At 42.6% G+C, this 27770-nt stretch overlaps 3 protein-coding genes and 1 long non-coding RNA gene across 5 annotated transcripts; 2 read left to right on the top strand and 2 right to left on the bottom strand.

The window, feature by feature from the left end:
• The first annotated feature begins 623 nt into the window (after nucleotides 1–623).
• On the top strand, nucleotides 624–2831 carry LOC127390546 (uncharacterized). Its single transcript, XR_007890887.1, has 4 exons — nucleotides 624–820; nucleotides 1914–2024; nucleotides 2196–2298; nucleotides 2455–2831. It is a non-coding gene; the product is annotated as an uncharacterized LOC127390546 (long non-coding RNA).
• Nucleotides 2832–2929: 98 nt separating this feature from the next.
• On the top strand, nucleotides 2930–6343 carry LOC127390633 (ubiquitin carboxyl-terminal hydrolase 42-like; the record flags this gene model as incomplete). Its single annotated transcript, XM_051632465.1, has 6 exons — nucleotides 2930–3021; nucleotides 4064–4175; nucleotides 4498–4638; nucleotides 4825–4925; nucleotides 5154–5399; nucleotides 6072–6343. Coding segments are annotated over 6 exons (786 nt in total), but the record flags the coding sequence as incomplete, so codon positions are not given.
• A 2816-nt stretch (nucleotides 6344–9159) lies between these two features.
• COQ7 (coenzyme Q7, hydroxylase) lies at nucleotides 9160–12063 on the bottom strand. Its single transcript, XM_051632590.1, has 6 exons — nucleotides 11966–12063; nucleotides 11628–11827; nucleotides 11115–11229; nucleotides 10876–11015; nucleotides 10033–10101; nucleotides 9160–9442 (listed from the first exon to the last, which is right to left on the bottom strand). The coding sequence occupies exons 1-6, from the start codon at nucleotides 12033–12035 to the stop codon at nucleotides 9365–9367; spliced, it is 672 nt and encodes a 223-aa protein (XP_051488550.1). The 5' UTR covers nucleotides 12036–12063; the 3' UTR covers nucleotides 9160–9364.
• A 367-nt stretch (nucleotides 12064–12430) lies between these two features.
• TMC7 (transmembrane channel like 7) lies at nucleotides 12431–27027 on the bottom strand. 2 transcript variants are annotated; one of them, XM_051632493.1, is made up of 16 exons: nucleotides 26912–27027; nucleotides 26442–26688; nucleotides 23736–23884; nucleotides 23223–23390; nucleotides 22950–23035; nucleotides 22269–22414; nucleotides 21536–21683; nucleotides 19910–20080; nucleotides 18752–18909; nucleotides 17759–17876; nucleotides 17110–17207; nucleotides 16606–16789; nucleotides 15710–15840; nucleotides 15289–15444; nucleotides 14470–14548; nucleotides 12431–13383 (listed from the first exon to the last, which is right to left on the bottom strand). In XM_051632493.1, exons 1-16 carry the CDS (start codon nucleotides 26952–26954, stop codon nucleotides 13324–13326), a joined length of 2142 nt encoding a protein of 713 aa, XP_051488453.1. In that variant the 5' UTR covers nucleotides 26955–27027; the 3' UTR covers nucleotides 12431–13323. The 2 variants fall into 2 exon arrangements, with proteins under 2 accessions (XP_051488453.1, XP_051488454.1); XM_051632494.1 differs by lacking the exons at nucleotides 12431–13383; nucleotides 14470–14548; nucleotides 15710–15840 and having other exon boundaries at nucleotides 15317–15444.
• Between the last annotated feature and the right edge of the window lie 743 nt (nucleotides 27028–27770).

Raw genomic sequence — 27770 nt, 5'->3', positions numbered from 1 at the left:
CAGCAAAATTAATTTTTAGCTTTTTGCAGTCTATTTGTAACTGAGTTTTGGTCTATTTACAATCAGTTATGGGGAGCTTTTTATAAAAGAGGCTTACCCAGACCTTTTCTGTTATGCAGAGACAAGTACATGTTCCCACTGCTGTTCATGGCTTCCATCATTCACAAGCCTTTGAATGATTAACACTGCTGAGGAAGAGACCTGGTATCTGTAGGGTTACTTCTGTGCTGGTTACTTGCTTCTTGTTCTTAGTTCTTATATTCATTACCATATAATTATGAGTGTAAGTTTGTCATTTACGTTAGAATAAGGAAAAAAACAGTAATTGAGTTAATAATCAGATTAAAGCCTGTAGGTGAAAAGAAACCTGGCAAAAGTTACTCAGATATGTGTGGTAGTTTGTCTTGTGTTAGAAGAATTAGAGCAGATGAATGAACTGTTGTCCAGAACAGTGTGTGGACCAGCCAATCCCAGGGGCAGCGTTACAGCTCTGCCTCACATGGTTCTGTGCCCTGCAGTGCAGAGGGTTCTTCTGGGCACTCATGCAAAATGCTGCTTTTTAAATAGCCTTTTAAAAACAAAACCAATGTATCTCTTTTAAAATACCATTTTCTTGCAGTTGTTCATGATGGAATCGATCCACCACAGATCATCCTTTTTCCACCAGAGAAAATTTGTATGGACTGGGAGAAAACAAAAAACGTTGGAGTTGGACTGCTCAATCTTGGCAATACCTGTTTCCTCAATGCTGCTCTACAATGCCTGACGTACACGCCTCCCCTTGCCAATTACATGCTCTCTTTTGAGCACTCCCAATCATGTGAGTGCTTTCCAATATGACTGTACATCTGTGTGACAGCTCTAAAGGTGAAAGAGCACCAGTGGTTCTGTGAAGAAAACTCTTAGTTGTCGTATTTTGTCTCTAGAAGCTGGTTTGCAGCATGGTCTGAAAGGTCATTTCCAACCCAATGATTCTGTGTTTATATTAACAGGCAGCTCAGAATAACACATCAAGTCCATTTGTTCATTTAATGAAGCACAACAGCAGCCTAGAAAGCACTTTCAGCTAATCTCTTGTGGACCCCAACAGGACTTTGTGTGGGACTGTATTAACAGTTTGACAGATTTTATTCTGAAGAAAATTCTGTAATTTTTAAGCCCTTGAATATGTATTCTTTGAATTTCATTCTTATACTTGAATTTATTGAAGCCTAGGAGCCCCTTTTCATAACTATAAATGTGTATTTTACAGAGGCACCTGTGTGCTTGCCAGCCTGGGATCTTAGTGTTTATTCCTAGAATCACAGAATCATTGGGGTTGGAAAAGACCTTTAAGACCATAGAGCCCAACCATTAACCTAACTCTGTCCAGCCAGTGCTAAACCAATACTGTAAGCATCTTAACTGTGCTTTCTGAGCGTATATAAAAAAGATGTCAGTTAAGAATCCTGTTGAAAAAGGAGGGCAGAAGCACTAAGACATGCATTGCTTGAATCTCTCTCCCAGAGGATTCTTAGCTCTGAGTCATGTAGCTCAACATTGTGCTGAAAAGAACACACCTTCTCCCTTCGTGCTGTATCATCAGTGTCAACCATATTTCCTCATATATTCTGCAGTCTCTGGAGTTCACATTCCTGCCAGTCTGCAAAAAAATATATATAATTTTAAAAATGACACTGCAATAGTTACTCAGAAAATGTTCAACAGAAAATGCACTTTAAAACTGACTGAACTGACTTGCTTATTCTATACAGTTGTGTGTAATAAAATGTCACAGACCTGCTGGGATATTGACATGCTAGAAGAAGAGAATGTAGCACAGAAAGTGGACATTGTACCTGTCACTTAAAGACCAATTTTTGTAGCAATAGATATTTGACTAGACTGGGCTGCTCTCTCCTTTCACTCTTCAGGTGTTGCCAACAGCTTCTGTATGATGTGTGTGATGGAAAGTCACGTTGCTCAGGCCCTCTGTTTCTCAAATGGTCCCATCAAACCTGCATGTATTATCAATAGCCTTAAAAGTAAGCAATTTTGGTTGGCTTTAAAGTTTGATATTTGTTAATTCTTCAAATAATTTTGTTATATGAAAAGTAAATTATTTTGATACTTTAAAAAAGAAAGATTTTAGGAATAAGACTTTTCTTTCGTTTTATATTAATTTATATTTCTTTCATTTTCATATTACTAATTAGGAATTGGAGGAAATTTCCATTTTGGACGTCAGGAGGATGCTCACGAATTCTTAAGTTTTACCCTTGAGGCTTTGCAGAATTCTTGCTTAAATGGAAACACTGAGTAAGCATGAACAAATTAATTTTTACATGTCCTTTAGCCCCTCCTGCTCCTTTATTTACTATCATAAAATCCGATGTTCCCATAAAAAGAAAAATTGTTTGAGCAGGTAACTTTGTGCCTTAAATCTTCTGCGGTCTGTTTATGATTTCTTTGCAGACTGGACAGATCCTCTCAAGCCACCACTTTTATCCATCAAATATTTGGAGGTTATCTGAGATCCCGAGGTAGTTTTTCAAAATCTTCTTGTCCTTCCAACTGTTCTGTGGGTTTTTCATCTGCCTGTGGTAAAGGAGTTTGTAGTTTGACTGGAGTAACATGGATTAATAATTGAAATCTGTACAGCTAGTCTCCTTCACATAGTGATAAGCATTTGTATGTTGATTCCAGTGAAGTGCATGAACTGCAAAGCCGTGTCAGATACGTATGAGACATTTTTTGATATTTCTTTGAACGTAAAGGTAAGCTGCTGTGTTAGAACAAAGACCTTGGTGGTGAATGGGAATGGATTGGACTTCATTCTTCAGTGGAAATCATGTAGGTCACTGAAGTAGGAGGTAGCAAGATCCTCTCCTCAACTACTGGTAAGTGTTGAAACTTCACATTTCCAGTGACTTAGTGCTCCACTTTTTCACTCTTCCAGGAAGTTCCATCCATCATCTCTGCACTAGAAGAGTATGTAACACTGGAAGATCTGGATGGTGAAAACAGCTACAAGTGCAGCAAGTAAGATGATGACTAATTACACTTTAATGCAAGAGACACATGTAATGTACTGCGAGACTTAGAGCATGTTATCTTTTTACTTTGTTTAGAAACAAGAGAATGAGACAAAGCTCTCTGTTCTTTTATTTAGTATTGTTTATTCAATTAATACACTGAAATAATTCAAAGCCTGGTGTCTAATTACAAGTTTCATATAATTTTTTAGAACACTTTTTTTTTAAAATTAAAATTCTGGATGGGTCTCTTTTTTGTTTATAGGCATTCTCCATAATTTTGGAGTTCTCAGCCCTGTATTTTGACACCAGTATTTGAAAATAGACTATTTAATCCTTTCCATCAGTTAACTATCCGCAGGAGCTTCAGGATGTAAAGTGATGTTTGTGTTCTGCTGTGCTAGTGGGTGAATTTCACAGCTTACTCTGTAGGTCCAACCTTTTGAGTGTGCAGTGCAACAATCTTACAAGTAACAATTTGATTCTGAAGCACTGCAGGTGGTTTCAGTGTCTCTCCAGCAACCTCAGTACACGAGGACTTGTCACTGCCCATGTCTCCCTCCTGAACAAATATTTCCTTCCGTTGCATTTTTTACACTGATGTATGATCCCTTTTGGAAACTCTCTTGTTCTGCTTTTAAGATTTGAATTCCAACAGAAAGATGAAGGACTTTGTCCAGGACACATGCTCCAAACAGCCACTTTGGTATAACAAGAAAAGGTACTTTGCCTTAGGTGCTGGTGATGTGCTCTGGCAGGAAGCCTTACCTTTTTTGGCATAACCAAGCTACATGTTGAGACATTTGGCTACCAAAAGATTATATTCTAAATCCTTTTTTTGTTGGTAGAGCTGCCCTCTTAACATGCTGCTATTTCTCTCTAGTAACAAACCTGAAGTGCAGTGTGTGGATTTATGAGGAGAAAAACCCTACTGTACCATTAAATACCATTCATATAGCATAAGCATGTGTGAGAGGTGAAAACTTATGTTTGACTTGTGGGAGGGAAAAGAATGTGCTGTTAAACATGTGTCTGTGCTGGTTTGGAAGGTGTGAAAAGATGGTATTTGCAACCAAGAGATGTTCCATCCATCGCATTCCAAATGTTCTGATCCTGTCACTGAAAAGGTTCACAAGTGACACCGGTGGAAAGATCAACAAGGTAATATTTACAGCTGTAATGCAACTTTATCTTCTTGGAATGGGAGGTTTCCCAACGATGAATACTCATGTAAAAGCTGCTCATGTTTGCAGGCAGTAACTCTAGGCTCATAACTGTAGTCTAAGAATAAAGTCAGGACCACAGCTCTGGCTTCTTTGGTTACAGTGAGAAAGTTAACTTATTTAAATGAGAACAGGTTTTTAAATAAGTGAATCAAAAATCTGTTACTATAATCCTAGTCTGTGTTTGTAGAAGTGTTGTTCTCAGGCTATTCTGTGAAGTATTTCAGGATAATTTTTGAATCCTCTTGGTCTGTCCTTAGGCAGTAAAATATCCAGAATATTTGGACCTCCGGACATACATATCACAATCAAGTGGAGAACCAGTCTGGTACAGATTATATGCAGTGCTGGTTCATAGAGGCTTCAGCTCTGACTCAGGACACTACATCTGCTATATAAAGGTAGATATCAGCTTGATTTCTAACAGGGTAAATCAGTGCTGAGAAGGAAATTGTTCCTGGTAAGCACTGGTTTTAGGACAAAAGGGAGCATTATGGGTTTGGTTTGTTTTGGTGTGTAGTGTTGTATCTGAGATCTCACTTGGAAAACATGCAGTTCATCTAAAATATAACTGTCTTTATTTGCAGGCTGGTGATGGGCACTGGTATAAAATGAATGATGATTCTGTCCAGCTTTCAGATATAGAAACAGTTCTCAGTCAGCAAGCTTATTTACTTTTTTACATCAGGTAATAAGAAATACTAAATGTGTTCAGAATGTATTAACTGTCCTGTTACTGGTATTTTTCTTCTTTTCTCTGGGAGCTGAGGAAGGTGTCAGAATAGATTGCTAAAGGGAATGTCTGCCAGAGTTTTCCAGTTGCCACCAATGTTTATACTTACGGGGATTTTACTCTCTAACATTCATCTTTTTGATGAACTTTCTCAAGTAAAAAATGCCTTTTTCTTTTGGACAGTGTCCTTGGACCTCAATGGTATTCTGAAATCTCAGGAGATGGCACAGCAAGGAAGTCCTCATATTGCAGAGAGGAAAAAGCAGAACTAAGAAACAGGAAAAGAAAACACAGACATGGAGAAGGAAGCAGAAGTGAGATGGAAAAGAAATGCCAAAAGACAGATGACCAAAGTATGGAAGAAGAGTTTGTGAAGAAGGTGAAGAGGAGAAAGAAGTCCAAAAAGAAACATCGACAGAGGAATTACGAGTAAGCAAGGATTCCAGCAGAATCGGCAGTTTTTTCCTAAGTCCTTTCAGGGTGTTCTCATGTCAGCCTTTTAAAAATTGTTTCCAAGTTACTTGTATATCAAAATCTAGCTGGGGATCATGGCACAGGTAATTCTTATTGCACCAGAAGTTTCTCTGTTCTAAGAGAATATCCGGAACTGAAGGGAAGAAATTGCATCTGCCAGCAGGTGGCAAACTCGTTTTCTAAAAAGCCAGAGAAAAGTGCAGTAAGAAGGTCAGGAGCACAAAGATCCCGGGGCCGTGCAGGCGAACGAAGTGTTCATTGATCCACACGAAAAGCAGTTCTTACAAGCCTGGAGAATTTCAGCATGTCATTAAGTCCATGGATGTTAATTAGCTTAATCTTGTGGAAGGTTAATTTTTTTTAAAAAACAACAGATCGAAAGTAGGTTTTCCTGAAGGGTGGAATCTGATCTCACAAATGCCACTTTGGCAGTTTGTTTTCAGAGGGAACTGAGCCTCTCCCACAAGCTTGAGACAGACTAGGGACAACGGAGAAGGAATTGTTAGGTTCTGCCTTTTCACCAGGGTTCATCTTGCTTTAAAGAAATTAAATAAAGCAAACCACTGAGACATAGTTTTATGTGGAGTGTCAGGACAGGGACTGACAATACGTTCTGTTGTCTTTCAGGTGTGGAGATTACCAATGGAAGCCCTCAGGACTAAAAACAAATCCAACATCAAACCCAAACACGTTTTACCATCAAACCAGACCTTACTGGTGATCACCATCAGACCAGACATTACTGAACTTGACCATGGGACCCAACCTTACTGGACCCAACTTGCATTACTGATCTTGACCACTGGACCTGACGTCACCAATACTGACCACTTCACCAGACTGCACCACTCAAACACACAGTTCTGATTGTCTCTCTCAAAACTATATGTGTTCTCTTACATGTGTTTTTATTATATTTTCTTAATATAATGTTAGTTGTCTCAAGTCACAGTTGTCTGTTTTTTTGCTCAAAAGTGTCTAGGTACTGTTATTTGTAGGATTATTTATACTGTGAATTACACTGTTATTTATTCTGTTATTTATACTGTTATTTATATTTTTATTTATACTGGGTTTTACACATTTATATTTTTATTTATACTGGGTTTTATACTGTTATTTATATTGTTATTTATACTGATATCTATAGGGTTATTTATAATGTGATTTATACTGCTATTTATTTCTTTATAGGGTTACTTATACTGTTTCTTATACAGTTAAAGGGTTATAGGGTTATTCATACTGGAGTTATACTGTTGTTTCTTCTTACTAAATTATTTTAAATTAATAAATTAGTAGTTTATACTGTTATTTCTTCTCATTAAATTATTTATTTTAAATTAATAAATTAGTAGTTTCTTTATTAAACGCTATCAAGGTGTGATGCATTTATTATTCACTGGTCCTAGATCAGGACATGAGTGGGAGCCTTTATTAAATACAGTTTGTCTGAATAATCTGTCTGCTTTGTACAAGCTGTGTTGTTCAGAGATGTCTGAAGTCTGATCTTTGCCTCTTTAAAGATAAAAAGCACTTGCCCCAATACAAACAGACATAATAGAAAAGCTAACATGGATGTTTTCCATTTACGAGGAGCACTCCTCTGCGGTCTCGAGCCCAGGACGATGCCCCGGCAGAGGGACCCGAGCGCGGCCCCCCAGGCTGGCCAGGAGAAAAACACATTTTTCACTTGAAAAAGTCCACCTAAAAGCTGAAGGTGAGGAGGAAGATCCCCGTAGTAAACACACTGGTGGTACTGGAAAACCCCAGAAGACGTTTTCTTCAGAAAACGATTCTTTCTCAGCTCCCAGAGAAAAGAAGAAAAATACCAATAATAGCAAAGTGAATATATTCTGAACACATTGAGTAGTTGTTATTACCTGATATATAAAGTACATAAGCTTGCTGACTGAGAACTGGGTTTATGACTGAAAGCTGGGCGGAATCATCATTTTGCACCACTGTCCATCACTAGCCTGCAAATAAGACAGTTCTATCTTTAGGTGAACCACACGTTTTCCAAATGAGATCTCAGATACAACGCTACACACCAAAACCAAACCCATAATGCTCCCTTTTGTCCTAAAACCAGTGCTTACCAGGAACAATTTCTTTGTCAGCACTGATTTACCCTGTTAGAAATCAAGCTGGTATCTACCTTTATATAGCAGAGATAGTGCCCTGTGGTTGAGCTGAAGCCTTTAACAGCAAGAACTTCATGTAATCCGTAGATGACAGGTCCTCCACTTGATTTGGACACATGCCCGAAGGTCCAAATATTCAGGATATTTTACTGCCTAAGGACAGACCAAGAAGATTCAAAAAATATCCTGAAATACTTCGTGGAATAGCCTGAGGAAAACACTTGATGTTGTGGCATCACCTGTGCCTTGCCACCCTGCTAGCTTTCTAGTCACTCCTGATAGGCCACAGGTCTTCAGAGCTGCTTTGAATTTTCATAACTATCCTTCTCATTTTGTGAGGCAGAGCTGTCATTGCCGGTTTGCTTTCCTTTTCTGTGTTTTCCTCCTCCTGAGCCAGCAGCAGTACCTCCAAGTGAGGAGATTCTACTTCAGAGCATCAGAAAACTCCCCTTAATCTCCAATTTGGAGCAGCTTCAGAGAACAGGGGTCACACAGGTCCCAGCATTGATTGCAGGAGAAAACAGTGAGAGGTGACACCAATTAAGGAGCAAGTAAGAGCCCTGTGCCCTCTGTGGATCCAGGGTGGGTATGTTTCTCCTAACCAAACAGGATATGCTCTCCTTCTGGGGCAGAAATGAGGATCAAGCCCTTGGTTATCACAGGAGCTAGACAAAGCCACCATTACTTTGAGGGGAAGGATTTAATCCCACTGCATATTACAAGACCCTGCTTATCTACAGGTTCAGAAGAGAGCCCCAAAACCCAAAGGCACACTGAAGATCCCATCACTTTTCCCACTCCCTGTTTTGAAAATGCAGCACTTCACAGCCTCCCCGTCTGATCCAAGTTCCTCTTCCTCTGCCAGCACAACCAGAGCTCATCCACAGCCACTATGATAAGAGACTTGCATAACCTAGACGCTTTGGCCTCTGCCTGCCCTTAACCCCTGCTGGGACAGCTGACATCAGCCAGGTCTTGTTCTGCCTCACAGTAACAGATAAAAAGAAACAACAGCCTTGCAGCAGCTGTACAGCAGAAGCTCGGTGCAGCACTTGAGCATCTCTAGCACTTTTGTAACCTACCACCTTTTGTAGTCTTATTTTCTATGTAAAACAACAGAAATAAAGGATAAGTGCTAGTGAGTAGGGAAATGTGCAGCTGTTGGAAGTGCCACAAGAACAACTCGCCCACACTTCAACGGATGGGCACAAATACCCCATTCCAGTAAAAAGAAGGAACAAATCCTGGTGGGGAGCATAAAGCAGAGTTGTTCTCCCAATTGTCTCTTTATTCAAGACAGACTGAAAATAAATACTTATTAGTACTTCATTTACCTGGAAGAACTAAAAAAAAAATCCTACTTAGTCAGTATTAATCACTTTAAAATAAGCTGATGAGCTCCAGCTTATTTCAAGTACACATAAACTTGAAGGCAACAGAGAATGTATTTACCATCTTTATACATGTACATATATACATGTTACAGATACATAAATCATGTATATACATACACGTTTTGCTGCCACCTTGTGAACAGTCTCTGAATAAAGAGGTTTAGCTCACACAGACCCAATTCTGCCATCTTTATTCACATTCAGCTCAAGTGAGCAAGAGACACTTTTGGAGCAGGTACTCCATGTGGAAAAGGCTGGATGAACCAGGTGTTCAGTGAAGAACACTTTAAAAGGCTGAATAGAGTAAGTATTAGTCTTCTGTAATTTCCAAGGACTTTTGTGTCACAGTGTATTGCCACAAACATCATAGAAAATATCACTAAATTCTTTCTGATAGAAATATTGCAGCTTTGCATCCCAGTTGTATGGCTGTCTTCAGAACTGAATAAGCTGGTGCCTGCAAAGCAAAGAGAGATGACATACATCTAGTCAAGTGTGTTGTTTGAACTAGACTGTAGTTAGGAATAGTAAGCATTATCTAAAAAAACAAACCAAACCCACAATCAAAAAAACACCAAAAATGTATTTGTACTGCAATCAACTCTAGAGAAAATGTTTCTATTTCTTCACAAATGTAAGTCAAGAGGAAAATGAGAGAAGTGACACGTTCCTCATGTACTACTCAAGGGAGCACAGAACTTGTATTTCACACTTCCTGCCACAGTTTTTTGTCTGCCTCAAGTTCCCAGCACTTATTAGTCTTAGCTTCAAAAATATTTGTTCTAAACTTAAAACAGAATTTAAAACTCTGCAGAGGACACCCCTCAGGGAAACACAATCACTTGTTCCAACAGATTCAATTCTGTTCTAGAAAAAGGGAAAGCTATAAAATGCAGTGTTTTCTTATATTTATCTTTGGCAAAGAATATCAAGTCTTATTTTCTACTTCTCAGATGAAGAGCTACATCAGAGTCACTGGATAAGGAAGGTAAGAATATCACATCTACACCCTCACTAACAATGCCAACTGGTTATCATTGTACTTACTGCTTCTGCATCGTGCTCAAGCCCAATGTCATGGTGCTCCAGTTCATCGTCCCGAAATTGCTTTATCATCTTTAAAAGTAGCAGTTAATTAGTAAGTTTACTCTGCAGAGAAATCAAGGCACCCAGTATACAAAACTCTGTGCTTGTTGACCATTGCATCACCATCTGAGGCCCACGTCTCTCAAAAGCTTCTCAAAGACCTGAATCTCCAGTTCAGCAAGAAAGGATTTATTTACAGCATTCCCCAAACCTGACATTCTTTTAACACTCCCACATGAATCAAACAGGTTTCCTAGGGAGATGGTTGATGCCCCAGGCCTGCCAGGGTTGAAGAGGCATTTGACCAATGCCATTAATAATTTAACTTCTGGTCAGCCCTGAAGTTGTCAGGCAGTTGGACTAGATGATCATTGTAGGTCCCTTACAACTGAAATGATCTATTCCATTCTAACTACATAATCATGGTCAATATAAATAAAATGTTACTACACAGTCATATTTCCTACTTTTGTTTCCCCTCTAAACCTTTCCTTTCAATCAAAACTAATCAAGATTAAAGCACAGTTCTCCCAATCAAAAGGGAATGCTGAATTACTATAAACATGCTGAAACTACTCCAACACACATTTCAATTTTGGTGCTTGAACAATCTGGTGCTGCTGAAGGGAAAAAAAAAAAAAAGCTTTTATTAAAAGAAACAAAGAAGGTTCCTGTTGTCTTCAGTATTTTAAGTGACAGAACAAAGAGAGATCTCATGTTAAATTCTATAAGCATATTCTTTTAAAAGACTAGTCATATTAAATAATGTAACAAAAATGTTAAACCATTTTTTTTGTTAAATACCTGCAATAATTCTTTATACTTTTCTGGATCTTCTGTCATAAGAGTTCGGATCTGGCTGTTGTAGTGATTGGATATACTCTCTTCCACTGCCACTGTGCAGGCCATTGCACCTTTCCTGCCAAGCAAAGCACTTCCAGCCCCTGTGGTAACAAACATATAGAAACGATGAACTCTGCAGCAACAGAAATAATTCAAACACCTGAAGACTTCACAGAATAACAGTAACAGTACAAACTCACCTAGAACAAAACCTGCTACATTCCAAAGGGGCAGCAAAGCAGTTGGTCGGACTCTGTATGTAACCATCAGCTCACTGAACTTTTTCAGATGGTCTTTTTCTTGATTCCACATTTGCTGCAGAAGGGCCAGATCACAGTAAAAGATAAAATCAGAAAAGATGAACGTTTCAAATAAAAGTAATAAGACCAAAGAAAAACACACCCTCACAGGCCACACACTTTGACTGCAAAGGTAACACGATTCACACCACAGAGAGTAAAAGTTAAAGAAGGGCAGCTGAGGAGAGTTCCAAGTAGGCAAGATAAAACATCTGCAAAGAGTCTTTGCGACAATGCTACAGCAACTGTGGCACTGGTACCTCCCTCAGCAATAATCCCACCACACTTAAACACGTTTAGAAAGAGATGGGCAGCTCCCTCCCCACGAAAGCCACGATCTCACTGTTTCGCTCGGCCGTTACTCATCACGTGCAAATGAATCAGAAAGGCAGCGCCGGCTTTTAGGCCCCTCACCTGGATAACCGGTCCCACACTTGACCTGCCCAGCACTGCCATCTGCCCCGCGTAAATGCGGTTCGCCCCGTACTCCCCGGCGTGGTCCACCCGGATGATGCGGTCCACGACGGACCTGTTGATGCCCTCCAGCCTCACCCGCGTGCTGCAGAGCCGGAGGGAACCCCCCGCGGCGGGCAGAGCCCATCTCTCCCGGAGACCTGCCGGAGAGACAAAGGTGAAGCGAGCTCTGCCGCCGCCCCCCGTGCCAGCGCGGCCCCGGGCGCTGGGAGGCGGGCGGCGGCGGCTCAGGGCGGCGGCCTTGCAGGGAGGGGAGGGCAGCCGGGGCAGGCCCGTACCCGCCCCGCAGCAGAGGGCCCGGCGCGGCCCCAGCGAGCGCTGAAGAGCCGGAGCCAGCGCGGCCGCCATCCCGCTGACCTCCGGCGCGTCGCGCCGCCGTGACGTCACCACCCCGCGCCGCCACCCCGCCCTCTCTCGATCCCGATTGGCTGCGCAGAGGAGCCGTCACCAGGGCCGGCGTCCCCGGTTGCCGTGGCAACGGGAGCGCGGCAGGGCCCGAACCCGCAGCATTTACTGCATCTTGATTCCCTAACGTCCAAACAGAAAATATCCCAAACCCTTATACAGTAAGAACGGTCTCTCACAACTAACTGAGCTACCGGCAGATTTGAAGGAACAAGCACGATTCTGTACAGACAATCCTTACGTCCTTCACTTAAAGGCAAGAGGCAGCAGCCGACTCAGCCACACCGGCCCCCGCGGGTCACACGGCTCCACCCTTCCGTTATAAATGAAAAGAAACGTGAGGTTTCTGAATGCTGTATTTCCAAACTACAGCTTGTCTCTAAAATATTCACATTTTCTGACAAAGAGAACAGTAGTTAAAGTATTTGTACAAGAATAAAACACAAGTCACAATGCCCTAGCACATTTAAAAAAAAACAACAAAACACCACCAAAAAAAAAAGCTCCTGCCCAGCACAGGCAGGTACTGGAGGAATGGTGACCCCTGGGACAGCCAAGCTCTGCTCCCCAACCAGACCAGGGGTCTCCTCCTGCTCCCAGTGTTTATTCAGAGCCCTTTTACCAGCTTGTTTTCTCTGCACCACTTTGTGAAGTTACCCAGTGGTCAACAGCACTCACTATTTCAGAGCAAAATAAACATTGAGGTCTCTTCTCTGAAAATATTTGGAAAATTCCTTTCAAGCACGTGCCACATTTTCCTCCCCTGTGCAGGTTTTCAAACTACTGATGTGCATCTCTCTTTTGCTTTGGTTTTGAAAAAGAACTGACTTGGAACCATGTAAAACTCCACCTTTCCCCTCCTGCTTATTCTTAAGGCCTCATCTGTGAAAACAGTACAAAGTTTCAGTTCTGAGCACATTTTACTGAAAACCCCTGACAAAAACAGGGATTTGACAAATGCAAACAGCCCTGGAACGGTAGCAGCAATAGAGTGTCCTACCACACAGTGTTTTTGACAGCTCTAACAGTATAAATTAGCTAAATTTCCAGTCTTGGAAACCTTAGGGCCCACTAGCATAATCAAGACCAAGATGATGCAAGAGTCCATCACGAAGACCACAGTGCCAGGGTTCCAGTCAGCTCAGTTTTCAGGTGCTGCAGATGCTTCAATGCTTAGCTAAGTGGTTCAGGGAGTTTCAGGAAGTCAAGTTCTCCTGGCTTTTTGCAGTTCTCAAGGATGCCTCTGAGCTTCTGTTATCTTTCTGATCAGGAACTGCTTGTCACGACTCTCCTGAAAAGACAGAATAAAACACACACCCTAGATGAACACAGGCACTACAAGTTACCTGTGAAGAGCTCATTTCCTTATTATAAATAGCACCACATTGTACCCTAATCAGTAGCTCCCAGCACACTCTCAGCTGCCTGAACAATTTCAATTTTACAATAGCCTTGACTTCCTTTACCTCATGTTGGGTCACATATCAACAGTCCTGTGTGGAGCCCAGCAAGAACACCTCACAGAAAAGCACACAAGGATTTTCAGAGCTCCTAACTGATCTGGGAACCCTTGAAGAAGCAGTAAGGCTTTTGCTCCTACACTCCTTACTCTTCATCCCTCTCTGCAGCAGTGTTTTTCTAAGGATGGGTTGTTCAATCCGTATCTAAAAGAAGCACATCCCAAGAAATGGGCTGTGTCCTAAGACAGTGGGGAGTCCTGCTAAAGAGGTTAAGCTCTGACTAGAGCAGTTTGACAGACCACAGTATGTGAACTCTGTCCAACAGGGCAGCAGCATTTGATGGCCACAAAGAAGCAGGTCTGCACCAGAGTGTTCCCCAAAGGACTAGTTAGTGGTAACTCACTCCACTTGGAGTTGACTTTTTAAGTGGTGCTGGGATCTGAGCTCAGGAGTAAGACCAGACATGATGCAGTAGGAACACAGGCCTGGAGGGAAGGTCTTTTTGAGGGCAGAGAATGAAACAGAGGTGGGGGCTGTGTAAGGTGGTGGAGGGAGCAGGAAGCACAAGATTCAAATTCTTGTTTGGCAAAAGAAAAACATGCAGTTGGGTGGATTTAAGCAAGACAACAGATGAAGAACAGGGAACAGGGCCACAGCTTCTCACAGGAGTATCTCATGCACGTGTGTTGCCTGGTATAACCAGACCTTGCTGCAGATGCAACTCAGAGCTGAGCAAACCAAACAGAATGAGAAACACTACAGTGCTTCTGTTATTCTTTGTGTGTAGTTTGTAAAACACTCTTCACTGCCTGTGCTAACACCAAATATCCAGAAGATTATGAAAACTCCTCTGCATGCCTGACTACTGAGACAACAAAGAAAATTTCAGGGGTACCGAAAAATAGGTCAAATCTTACCATAACCAGTTGTTCCCTCAGCTGCTCAATTACTCGTTTGTGTGCTCCAGCCAAGGCAATAAAATAGAACATAATGAGGCTGCAAACAAACCAACATTACATGTTAGCATCATGCAAAACAGAATTGGTCAGAAAAAGGCTGTTATGGGCTATGGGGGGTGTTGCTCCTCAGAAATTAAGTTTAATGAAGTTTCTCTAGAGTAACTCTTGCTCCTGTTGGGGTTTTTAACTATGGCAAGCAGCCACAGATCAGTATTGCTGCCATTCCTTATAGCAAATATTCCAGATGTAATCTGTGACCCAGGTTATCCACAGAGCATTAAATGATGAAGAGCAGTAGCAAGAATTAGAATGGCATAAATGCCTATGTAATGTATTTTCTTTTCCAAATAATAATAATAGGGCAGCAAGTCATCCTTCACCTCTTACACAGGCTTCATGATAAAAGTGAAAAGAGAAAAAAAAACACCTTAACCAAAAAGGAGGATTTGATATTTCTTGTGGTACCAATAAGAGGTTCAGTTCAGGAGAACACTTAAAAGCATTAAGGAAGAAAGGGCTTGCAATACTAACTTGCAGAATGACTCACAGTTCATGCTTTTGATAAAGTCTGGGATATGGGACAGGCAAGATGAAATGGAATAAAGATAATGAGTGTGAACACATGGACACAGACAAAAGAGCTGAGGATTCACATGAGCTTTGATGCTTTTGACTGCAAATGGAAAATCTGGTCTACTGGTTGCTTGGACTCAGTTCAGTAAGGGAGGAAATGAACCATGCAGCTGCCTGACTGAACCAGGTCTCCACAGTACTCACCAAATTACCATAAAAAAAGGCACTGCAAAGGCTTCTGAAGCTATGCCATAAAGGACCTGCTGCAGACCAGTTGGAAACTCAAGTACTGTAGCTGGTACAACTGCCCATGAAGTGTTAAAATTCCTGAATGGCCCACACGCCTTGGAGGAGGGAATACTGTCAAAGAAGCAGAACAGAAAGGACTTTTTACCAAAATGTAAAGATAAAATAATCCAACCCAAGCCCAGAACCATTTTTGCCAATGGGGTAAAAGTGTCCTTTGTCTTTAAACTGTAATTTTTGTTTATGTGAACCAAGTTTTATATTATTTATTATACACTATGTATTTCTCTCCAATTTATCGTTCTCCAAAGTTGTGCATCTGTTTTTAGGGAACTGACAACCTTAGAACAAATGTCAGCTTCATGGAATTGTCACTTACTGTGCTATACTGATTCCCAAAGGAAAAAAAGCCAGGATGAGCCCAATCAACAGCACTACCAAGAAGAAAAAATTGGAACCTGATGCTCTGACAGGCCTAGCTGCAGGTTTACGTGTGTGTATCAAACTGATCTGAAGAAGAAAAGTGAACAAGACTGTTACAAGTACACCTATATACATATGTCCAAGTATACATTTCCAACTGAATTTTCCACTCTCAAATATGCTACCAGCTACCACACAACCACCCTTCCTTTGATGTACATGGACTGAAAAGGGCTAAGAACACTTTACATTCTGGTATACATTCTGGTGATTCTGCCTCTCTGCTCTTGTGAGACCTCACCTGGAGTTCTGTGTACAGCTCTGGAGCCCTCAGCACAGGACAGACATGGAGTTGTTGGAGAGGGTCCAGAGAAGGGCTGTGAAGATGATCAGAGGTCTGGAGCCTACAGGAAAGCTGGTGTCCCCTGCTCCAGGGGTTGGAACCTGATGATCTTTAAGGTTCCTTCCAACCTTCACCATTTTATGATTCTATGATTCTGTAAATCATTTGGCTGTGATCCATGGCACAGCCTTTAGCTCTGTTCTGCCACACCTTCCCTGGATACATTCCCTCTTGTAAGAACTATCACATCAATAAGACTTTGATGCCCAAAGGGAGCTGTGTGGGCACAGAGCAGACCTTCTGATACACAGAAATCACATCTCAGACATCCAACCCAGCCCAGTTTTTCCACTTTGCTTCTGAATTTTTAGCAGCTTGGCAAAGTTTTGTCCAATTTCTAAGCTGTGCTGTTGGTAAATAGCTTATTGCAGGAAAGTGTTATAAACTAGCTTTATCACATACAAATATTTTACTAAAAAATAAACCAATTCTGTTTGTTTACCACACACCTTTTTAATGTAAAAGATGATGAAGTACTTTATAGTTGCTATTGCAGGGAGAAGTGGTGAAAAGAAGGTTCCAATCCAGCAGACAGTCTGCCCATGAATGATTTCTAGGACATTGTCAGAAATTCCAAATTCCTGCAATCCACACCACTTAAATGGCTTGCAAGAGCAATGAGTAACTAACAACCTAAAACCAAAGAATATAATTAGTTCTAAATTGAAGTTATAGAGCTTAACTGAATTCTAACTCATTTGGAATACACATATTTAGCATTTAAGCATTACAAAATGTAACAGAAAAATGTCTGAAGAAAAAAAAAATAATTTAAATATCAAAAACTACACAGCCATCTGAATAGCAAACAAGTGCTCAAACCACCAGAAATACGTTTATGTTGTATTTTAGAACTGGTGATCTAGTTAGAAATACAGGGAATTAATAATAAAAAAGAAAATCTGTTTCATGTGTAATTTGTCAAAGTGTGCTTAAAAGGCAGAAATACTTACTTTCTAGGAAAGTCCACAAAGAGGGTCACAGCAACAACTGTAATTAAATCAAATATCACCAGTTTATACATTTCTTGCCCAACATCAGATTCCCAGCACTATAAAAACAAGTCAGGAAAAATAAGATTAGGAGTGTAAAAACAACACGTAAAAAACAAAAGTAAAAAATGTCTCAGTCAGTTAACAACATAAAGTTCAAATTGTATTAACTCCCATTTCTAAAATATTGAAATGTTTCAGAGCTTCCATGCCAAGCTGTTTGTTTGTTTATTTTGGGGTGTTTTTTTGGTTGTTTGGTTTGGTTTGTTGCTATTTTTATTTGAGGAAAGTCCATTTGTCTTATTAGAACAAAAAAGGCAGTAACAACTGTTTGCAAAACAGAGCTACCTCAAATAATCCTTGTGGCAGTCAGAAAGTCTCTTTGCAGTGATAATCTGCCACTGGACTAATTCTGATCAGAGTTTCAGGCAAGGAGAAGATACATGTAAGATCTGTACGGGTTTGCAGTGAGCAGTAAGAATCAGCATCAGGTAGAGCATGCACAGCAACCCCAGGTTTGATTCTGAGTACCTCTAGACAAGCAAGTCTCATGGAAAACAAATCTCTATTCACAAGTTCAGATGATTAAGACCAAGAGAAATCTGCTTACTGGATAGAGTTTGTAATTGTATCCACAGGCCCTACACTTGTCACTGTCACAGTAGGAGATCTGACCCCACAGCGAGAACAAGAGAACGCCGACACTGGCCAAGCGCAAGAAGACACACCTGCAAGAAAGGCAAAACCCAATTCCAAACCTGCCCAAAAAGAGCTCTTCTAACACCTGGTTCAACTTGCACAGGAGTCCAAGAAAGCCTTGAACACAGAAGGGTCATACAGAACTTTAATGGAACAGCCAGCTAGATAATAAACACATTTCCTACTTTAGTAATCAGTTAAATTTTGCCTTACCTGCTTTACACTCCAGTCCCTGCTCCTGTATCAGTCATTTCAGCTGCAGATCCTGCTGCCACAATGGGCTGTGATTCTCTCAAGTACAGTTAGAGAGAGCAGGTGACAACTGTGTGTAGCATTTGCCTCTCAGGTGCCTTCAGGCCTTCAGAAGCACTTAGCCAAATGTGAAATACAAAGCACAAGTGCTTGAGAGGGTTCAGATGCTTCAACACAGATTTCACTGCCTTAAGATGCCAAACAGTAGTTCTTCATATTTTCTATCCCAAAACTTTTAACTTCTCCCTTGAGCAAAGCTGTGCTTCAGTCACTCCTGTACACACTCACTGGCTCATTCAAGGACCTGCTGCACACAAAGCAGTGTGAATCCACAGCTCTGCAGCCACAACTTCTCTGACTATTCATTCAAGCTGTTGAAGATCTCCAGACCACACAGCTAAATGGAACTGAGAGAAAAACTTGGATGCTGGAATGACTGCCCTGTACTGTCATCAAAGGAGGAGACTGTTTCTAGATTTAAAACTAAAGGTTCCAATAAACTTAAGTCAAACAATGCTTGCTTGGCTCCAGTGCTCAGGCCTTTCAGTGCAAAGTCCAAACTCCCTGCTTGATACTTCAATGTTTACAATACTTATAACCTACCAAGAACGAGATGCTGAAACATCCAAGACCATAATAAAAACATATTTACCTTATAAGTGCCAGCCTGATTTCAAAGGCTGGTGAATAATCTTCAAATCTGATCAGAAGTGAGAAGATCTGAGGAGCAATTAAGTTGGCCAATGTGATCACAATGGAAGGCAAATACTGCACTAGGAGGTTAGTCTGGGAGTTCATATTGCTGACATCCTGTACAAGAGATGAAAGATAATACAAAACACACCTTCCTGACATCATGCTCTCTTCAGCTTCCCACCAGCCTCCCTTGTCCAGGACCTAGGTAGCATCTTTTACTCTGTCTTCAATCCCCATGTTTATTTGGAGCCACAAGCCTTCCTGCTGCTATATATCTCTACAGTTTGCTGTGGCACACCCTTGATTTCTCCTGCTCCCTTCACCAGTAACGCCACCCACCTCCAGGTAGGAGTATTTCTGTGCCTTCTCAAAGCTCCTGTTTGAAGATGCTCATCTCACCTAGACTCATGTCTGACTACATTGGCTAACCCAGCACTAAGGTACCAGCTTCTACAGCTATGTCAAAGTGCAGACACTTTTCAAGTTTGTTGTTCTGCTTCTGAACTGCTCTTTACATATGCTTGTCCTGCCAGGGGTGGACAACTCCACCCAACCTGATTCTTTGCACTACTGATGCAAGAACATTTTCTTCTGCAAAGTGCTCTGTGTTCAAAGCCTTCCTGTTTCCCCACACAGCCATACCTCACACCACAATACAGATCATAATCTTTACTCTTCCCTTCCCTTGCTGTTAATTTTTGCAGTTCAGCAGTGAAATAGATCAAGAAAGTGATCATGATTAAGTTTGTTTTAACAAGATCAGTTCCCTCAGCCAGTTAACTGCCCAGACACACAACCTCTTGTGCTAGCACATCACAGTGAGGTGAGAACAATTACATGGGAAGGAAACGAGGGCTGCTTCTTGTCAGCTGCATTAGCTCCAAGGCACACAACACCAAAGCCTCTGCATCAAAGGGAGACATCACTGGTGGATTTTTGCACGTGGCTCTTGCTCACTCTCTCCTACTAAAAAATTCTAAGTCTGTCTAAAGTGTTTACAGATCCCTTGCATGAAAGGTGCTATATTAAGACACTTGACTCTTGCACAACAGTTCCTCTTGCTGCAATCACCAGCCCCGATTAAAGTTGTCCTAATATAATCTCCGATACTTACATTGGAGTTTTCCTGAGAGAAGACAGTTGCTTTATAAATAGAGTAAAAGCATCCTGATAAAACTGCAATGACAATTATATTGATAAATATTCTCAGCGAGTAAATGCGCAGCTTCTCTTTCGTTGTCCTGTCAGCTATTTTTCGCTTCAGCCTTTCCTCCTCCAAGTCTGTCTACAAACAAAAAAACAATGTGTAGCTTTCTGGTGCAGCATTCAATACCTGACACCATGTCTTGTACCTCTCGGACGTACAAATCCACAGCATTTTTTAGGAGAGTCACTCCATGGCCTGCCCAAGCACACTGAACTGACAGTGTCTTTTCACTGCCATGGGCAGGTCCCTGCAGGAACAGAACTTCCTGTGTGCTCAGTCTCCTCAGGCTAAGGGCCCTGCTGGCAAAGACAAGGGTCTCCTAATCCTCTTATCTTTACTATGTGAGTAACATCTCCCTGAGGACAGAAAGACAACCTGCCTGTTTACTGTGAAAGACTGATCTTAGATAGCTTGGCACTAAACTCTGAAATGGGTAAATCAATCCACTCATCTCCTTACTCCTGCACGTAAGTACCCAGTCCTCACTGCTCTGGCTTGAGCCTCCTTCTTGTACCCTTTGTGAAGAAAATTGTGGGGTGGCACATAGAGAAAGAAGTACATTCCTGAGAAGCATGTCGTGTTAATTCGACATCTTCACCTCAGCTGACGTGAAAATATAGTATTGTCTGTGAAGGCAATTTAACCTGGCCAAACCCACAGATTACACAGGTATTTCATGAGGATTTATTTCCATCCAGCAGTAATGTTAAGGGGAAAGTTCTTCTAAGGTGTGAGTTCTAGAGGCAAAACCATAGTAAGTGCAGGCAGCTTTCGTCAAATGATGAAAAAAGATGGCTTTGAACTTTACTAGAGGAGAAAGCAACTCACTGTAATTTATGAAATCTGTAATTACTGCTTTGTGGTTTGAAGTGGAAGTACCTTTTCAAAGGTAATTGTTTCACTACACAATCTCTGCTTCCAGTGTACAGAAAATAAAAAGAAGGCTCTGTTTTCATCAGGAAAGACTTTCAGACTCACTTTTCAGAGAGGTTTATTATTTGGGAAATCTATTATCTGCATCAGCATTCTGTACATGCATGTGTGTAAAATGACACCTAGTGAAAACTTTCAGGATCTTCTTATTACAACAGTGCTCTCAAATTGTATGAAGAGTACCACCTGAATTTTATTCCTCCCCAAACTCCTGCCTACCACATTGCAGACTGATAACCCAGAATACTGAAAGAGATTCCAACAGTACAAATGTTTTGTGCATGGTTAGGAGAGCTTTTCCTGGTAGGTTATGTAGAAACTAACACAGGAAGCAAGACTGGAGTGTGAGGAAGAGGCAGATAAGACAGATGGCTGCAGTCCCCCGTGGATGGGGGAAGGGCTGGCAGCCAAATCTTCTCACATTCCACCACAGTTCTAGCTACCTAGAAAGAATGCAAAAGGATGTGGGTTGTCCTGTCTCCAGTATAAACTACTTCAGTCCTTCCTGTCCTTATTCTATTATTCTCAAAATTATACACCTCTTTTTTAGCCATCTAAGCTATATGAAACTGTAATCATAGAAAAATGAAAGTTACTCACTTGGAGTTCATACTGCAAGCTGTGATGTTTCAGCCGTGCTGCATTTGGATCTGTAATGCAGAAGTCCCAGCCTGCAAAGACTTTGTTACAGTAACTCTGAAATTGGTCTTCATCATGCACCAAGTTCTGCTTAAACCCTGCCACAGACCTAGAGAAAAATGCAACTTTACTTCATTCATGAAAAGACATTTTATCCACAGAAAAAGAAACAAAACCCCACGCCACAAGCAACCTGGCTCATCAAAGACTAAATTACCCCCCCATGAGCAAACAGTCACATTTGCTTTATATCAGCAAGTCTCTGGGAGGCTTCAGTGCGAGGTTCTGCAAAACAGAGTCAGCTGAAGCCATGACTGACACAGGTTACTGGCCTCTGCACTTCACCAGTCATATGTTCTCTGACACTGCAAAGAGCTGGCTCAGGAAGCTGACATGGCAAAAAACCCCACTCAAAAAACCAAAATAAAATCCTCCAACAACTACTGTTGAGGGTCTCTTCTTTGTATCTATGCATACATACGAAAAAGTAGTAATTCAAATGTATTTATTTTTATTTATGTTGCTGGCTCAGTTTTCCAAACACAGACAAAGGCTACAGTGGCACTTCATCCTCAAGCAAGATTCTCCATTTCCGTTTAAAACAGTTCTAGAATGTAGCACATTCCTTACAAGCAAGCATGCAACATAAACTGTACAACAGGTAGCAATAAATGAACTATATCAACATCTTTACCTTTTTATTATCCAGAGAAAACTTAATGCAAGGTAGGCAAATGTAGCCAGCAGATAAGCCAGTGGCAAGTTGTACCTCATGATACTGATCCGTGCAGCATCTATGGTGTAATAGCCATAAAACAAACTTGTCACTTCAAGGAACCCCTGTGAAAACATGAAGTTGAAATGGAATTTGTAACAGTAGCAGCCAACTGCCCAGTTAAATCCAACCTGGTATTAATCAATCATTTTAGAAATGTAAAGTCCTACTGGGGCTCCCAGCAAGCTACAACAGTCTGTAGCTTCTAAATGCTGCCATTGCCTCTACCAAACTGTGACACAGATGCCATGTGCTTAAAATCCCTCCCCTCTGCAATCAAAGAGCTCTGTGACAAGGACACTGAGACCCTACACAGAGAGCACAATAAGCAGTGTGCTACAGAATATGCAATGCTTAGCAGCTGGGGAGGCACAGGCTGCAGCATGAGGCCACCAGGCCTTGTGGACACTCAGTAAAAGTCTGTTTGAAAACTCACCCTCTCACAGATAAAGGAGAAAGGCAAATTTTACCCCAGTAGATGCATATGCCTTATCATTTTTCAAAATTATTTAAGCTTCATTCTCCAAGTAAAGTATTTTCACATTTAACCTCTTAAATGAGACACAAACTTAATTTAAAAAAAAACACCTAATTACTTACAGTGCCACTGAGCAAATCTTTGAGGTAAGTATAGAAGTAAACAAGTCCCTTATTGCCACTAGGTTCATAGACTGTACAGTGAGGCTCTGTCAAAAGAAAGGCAGGAAAAGTCACTCTAATAGTAATGTCCATTAAACTGGAAGATCAAGTTAATTCAAACTTGCTAAGTTCTTATAAAAAAACCAAAACAAAACATTTATTTGTTCTAGGAGATGGAGGAGAAGCTGACAGAAAGGGGAAATCTTATAAACAGCAGTACACAGAGATGTTTACCTATGTTCTTTGGAGGAATTTTAGCAATGCTACTGTTGAATACTTCATATTTAGAAATGATGCTGGGAAGGGTAACAAAACTGAACATCAGGATAAAAATTATAAAATTCAGCAGGACCAGAAAACGCAGGAAGGAGAAGTAGGACTGGATGCCAGTACCAAATTTCCCTGGGAATAAAAGAAACATATGTCAATATTTAAGATGATGAAATAATTGAAACACAGAATGAGCAGATTATAATTTCAGCTGCATTGAGTTAACTGACAAAACATAACTAAAGCTAGTTTTAACTACTGCAGGCTTTCAGCAATATAACTGAAATGGAAATGTGACTTCTTAATAATTTTCTCCAATATACTTCCTTCTACCCCATCATGGATTTTACATGAGCAATAATAAAGGAAGCAGGTAACTTCTTTAACACCTATAGTTATACCTGAAACTACACTCACACATGTAAAACTACCAATAACAGCTTGAAAGAGGAGAAATTAATCCAAAACGGTAAATACCCTCTATGCTGTGAATATCATGTCGCCAAAGCTGCAGGTACGATGACAACTCCTTGATTTCACTGAAGACTCTTCTCAATGATTTACTGCTAGCTCTTTTCCACTGTTTCCATCTAGATAAATATTTTGTCTCTGCCTGCTGACAGTCCCTGAGAATCACAAAATACAGTTATTGAGCACACAAAATACTTTTTCACTGCGCACAAGGGAGCCTTCCAGCCTCCTGAGGGACAGAGCAGTGCTCAAGTAACACACCAGCTGTCCCAACATGTTCCTCCTGGTAACTGCAACATCAAGTTGATTAAAATACATCAAGTCTTCCCACAAAATCCAGTTGGCAATAGCACAACACATTAAAACTATGCAGTTGGAACTTCCCAGTGGGATCTCAGGAAAGCTGCCATTAATTATTTTATATTTCCAAACGGCTGGAAAAGGAGGAGAAGGTTCTTTCCTCAAAACTTCTAACCAGAGCACCTTCATCAAGAGACTCTTAACAAAATTCTCTAAAATACCTACCTTTCCCCTTTCAATGTTATAAATGCAGCTGCTCAAAACAGATTTTTTTTTTTTTTTAGACAATTCACAGATCTCAAAATCAGAATGAAATACCAAAATAGGTTGTGGGAAAAAAAAGGAAAAAAAAAAATAGAGCTACAAAGAGGTTTACATATTTAATTGGATTTTAGAATTTTAACTTTTATATCACATTCCAGGACATAAAAGAACACAAATATTATTGAAATTTTTCATTTTTATAGCATTATTTGTTTCCATAGCATTTGGGAAAAATAATAGGAAAGAGCCAAGTCAATTAATTTGAGCAAGTATTTCTTTGCCACCATGTGTGGAAGTGAACATTTCTAATCATAAGCTGCAAACAAACAATGATGTGCCACAAACTGTATACAACTTCTAATCACCTCTCACATAAGATTTTCATAGTATTTCATACATTTGCAACAGCATCAAGGAGAATTCTGAGTGCCTCAGAGCTGGCATTTCACCTTTTCTTTTGAGAAACAAAACCAGACAAAACTTCACAGAAAAAGTTCGAAGACTGACTTGGATGCAACAAATGCTGTTCCAGCCTCTGATGCCACTGGAGAAGGGCAGCAGTTAAGAACCCATAAGGACACACACTGTGCTAGAGTAAAGACAAAAGTTTAGATTTTAAAAGACTTTGTACACAACCCTACTTATGTGCGTAAGTGACTCACTGCCACCCCATGCCACTGCTGTGTGTCGACTGTTTCAATATCCTTCTCAGCTGAAATGAAAATTTGCATATTGGCAGGAAGCCGAATTAAACCCTACAGGCAACCATCAGGCAGCAGATTACCTCATCTTTCAGTGTAGGTACAGCTACTCTCGAAATACTTCATTTTGTGGAAACTACAGGCTGCAGCATGTAGGGTTTTAAGCAGCCACTTTGGAGAACTGTCTGGCCCATGTCTGCTCTGCATTTTAGACAGAGGCGTGGGCTGCATACTCTGTTACAGAAGTTCACTGTTCAGCTTTCAGATTTATTACATCAAGCATTTTGTGTTGGCAGCTGCTGCACAACACGCAGAGGTTGCTGATCTGTGGAAGTGCCAAGAAGCCCCACCAGAATCCCACAGTGCTCAGATGTGTAAACACAAGCTTAGAACATCCCAACTCCGTTCCTGACACACACCATTGCCACAGGCCTGCAGTTCCTCTTCCTTGAAGAAATGAGCTTTAGACACACAACTTCAAATAAAAATCTAATTTATCAAGCACTTTTCTTTACCATAAACTAGATCTGCTGTTCCTTGTGTATAGCCTGTAGGGTTAAACTAAACTCCAGGGCCAGGCTGTAACCTGCTTCCCATCACTTTTGCAAGTGTTCTCTCCAGAACACCAGACATGAATTGTACTTTCACCTCTCTCCTGGTTCATAACCACAACTACACAGGACTTGATTTAAAGGTGCAGCTTGTTCCCTGACAATGCAAAAAAACATGCTGTATTTTCTCTCCTCCAAGGAGCCTGCAGCCTAGCAGTAAGACATGAGACAACAAGCAGAGAAATAAGAGCAGGGAAAAGCATGCTCTTTGCAATCCCCTCCCTGCTGCGGTTACCACCAGAGGGGCAGGAACTTCTCATAGCAAAGAGCAGTTGTAGAAGAGATACGAGAGGAAAAAAAAGGAAAAAAAAAACCAGCCCTAAAAAGCTTCTTTCCACCTGTACTGAACCACACCAGGCTGAGCACAATGTACTTTGGAAGAACTGCTGAGCAGGCACAAGAACAGCAGCACTGGCACGGCAGAGAGGGGTTGCTGATGGCAGAACCCACAGCGATCTCTGAGAGCACAAAACTCTGAAGCGAAAAACCCCCCAACAATACCAGTGAGAAACGTGTTTAGACGCTGCAGATAATTCCTAGTTTTGCCTAGTTTATTCCAATTCCACCTATTCTTCCCTGCAGTCCCCCACTCCCTCCTGCCCACCAGGAGCCCCCTGCCATGCCCCGGCAGCCGGAGGTGCCGCGGGGAGCCTCCCGCAGCTCGGCAGGAAAACCGGGGCCACTTCTTGTCAGAGCCACTCGCCACGGCCTGAAGCAGTTACAGATGAACCCGATTCTGCGCCCGCCTCCCGGGGCACCTGCGCCGAGTTTAGGAAAATTAAAACCAACCAACCAACCAACAAACCCAGAAGAGTTTAAAAGGTGTAAAGATGAACCTTAACTTCCTCTTCTCCGCGATGCTCAAGGGGTACTCTCTGGCGGGGCGCGCAGCCGGCTCCCCTCCCTCTGGCTGCGGCCCGCGGGCCGGGGCAGCACGGAACCCCGCGGAGCCCTGCGGGGCCGCCCGCCGCTCCTGGCTGCCCCCGCCGGCCGCTCGCCGCCTCAGCGCCGACCGGTAGCTGGGCAGCTCCTGCAGGAAATCCACAGGTGCGGCGGCGCGGGTCTCCTCGGGACGAGAGACCCCTGCGAGAGAGAGGGAGGGAGGGACGGAGGAAGCACAGGGGCTGCGGAGCGGGGTTCGCCACAACATGGCCCCCGCGGGCGCCCCGGCACCCCGCAGCGCCGGCACCCCGCAGCGCCGGCACCCCGCAGCGCCGGCACCCCGCAGCGCCGAGGCGCGGGCAGCGCTGCCCCTTCCCCGCCCGCGCCCCGCGGGGCTCGGTACCTGCCTGCCCCGCGCTCTTACCGCTGCTGCCCGGCGGCTCCCCGACGGCCCCCAGCCCGCTCATGTCTGCGTGGGGTTAGCTCCGGCCCCGCGCCGCTGCTGCCGTTTCCGGGCGCTCCGCAGGCGGCCGCGGTGCGGGGCGGTTGGCGGGGCGGGGGCGAGGCTCCCGGGGGCGGCTTCCCTGGGCGCCGCGCCCGCAGGGGGCGCCAGCAGCCGCCCAGCGCACGGGCGGGACGGCCGCGCCGCCTTGGCGCCTCAGGCGCGGGGCTGCGCCGGGGGGTCGGTGCTTTCCCGGGGTCCCGGCCGGCCCGGGCCCGGCTCGGAGCGAAGCTTGAGGGGCGCGGCGTGTGCCCCGCAGCCAGGGGAGCGGCTGAGCTGAGGGGCTGAGGCGCGCGGGGCCCGCTCCCTCCTGCGCTGAGAGCCTTGGGCCTGGACCCGCCACTGGATCACACTGTGTCCCTAAACTTGTAGGCTTAAAATAAGGGTTTCAGGTTTGGGGACACGACAGCATTTTTATGCCTCTTGCCCAGGGCGTCCTTTAAAGAAGAAACGCAGCAGGACTGCAGCGGCAGCAGCAGACCACCCTCTGTTAGGAGGAGGCAAGGCCCGAGCCCTCCCGTGCCGGCCCCGGGGCTGTTCGGACTGCTGGGTGTGTCTCACAGGCGTTTGGCTTAGAAATTGGCTTCATTTCAACGTTTTCTGTTACTTTTCAGTCTCCACTGTGGTGCTGGGTGCTGTAAAAGCGTCTTGCAAACTCTTGTACTTGGTCAACCCCCATCAGGTTGCAGGCCCAAGCCCCCCAGTTTGTTCTGAGTGACTGGATCCAGTGACACAGGCTGCAGTGCGAGCAACACGGCTGTACCTTGGGTGTGAAACAGGA

This window comes from Apus apus, chromosome 14, assembly GCF_020740795.1.
Source record: "Apus apus isolate bApuApu2 chromosome 14, bApuApu2.pri.cur, whole genome shotgun sequence".
Classification (NCBI taxonomy): Eukaryota; Metazoa; Chordata; class Aves; order Apodiformes; family Apodidae; genus Apus; species Apus apus.
The sequence above is the reverse complement of the archived record's forward strand: the minus strand, read 5'-3'. Positions and strand labels throughout refer to the sequence as shown.

Excerpts from the sequence above, each read along its gene's own strand:
- COQ7 (XM_051632590.1), bottom strand. The coding sequence starts at position 12,035 with ATGGCGGCCGCGCTGGCTCCGGCTCTTCAGCGCTCGCTGGGGCCGCGC. Across the intron at positions 11,230-11,627 it reads GTGTGGGACCGGTTATCCAG|CAAATGTGGAATCAAGAAAA; the intron begins GTGAGGGGCCTA and ends GCCCTTCTGCAG. Across the intron at positions 11,016-11,114 it reads TGTAGCAGGTTTTGTTCTAG|GGGCTGGAAGTGCTTTGCTT; the intron begins GTGAGTTTGTAC and ends TTGTTACCACAG.
- TMC7 (XM_051632493.1), bottom strand. The coding sequence starts at position 26,954 with ATGAGCGGGCTGGGGGCCGTCGGGGAGCCGCCGGGCAGCAGCG. Across the intron at positions 18,910-19,909 it reads TCTCTCAGGAAAACTCCAAT|GATGTCAGCAATATGAACTC; the intron begins GTAAGTATCGGA and ends TCTCTTGTACAG. Across the intron at positions 14,549-15,288 it reads CCTTTTTTTATGGTAATTTG|CCTCATTATGTTCTATTTTA; the intron begins GTGAGTACTGTG and ends GTTTGTTTGCAG.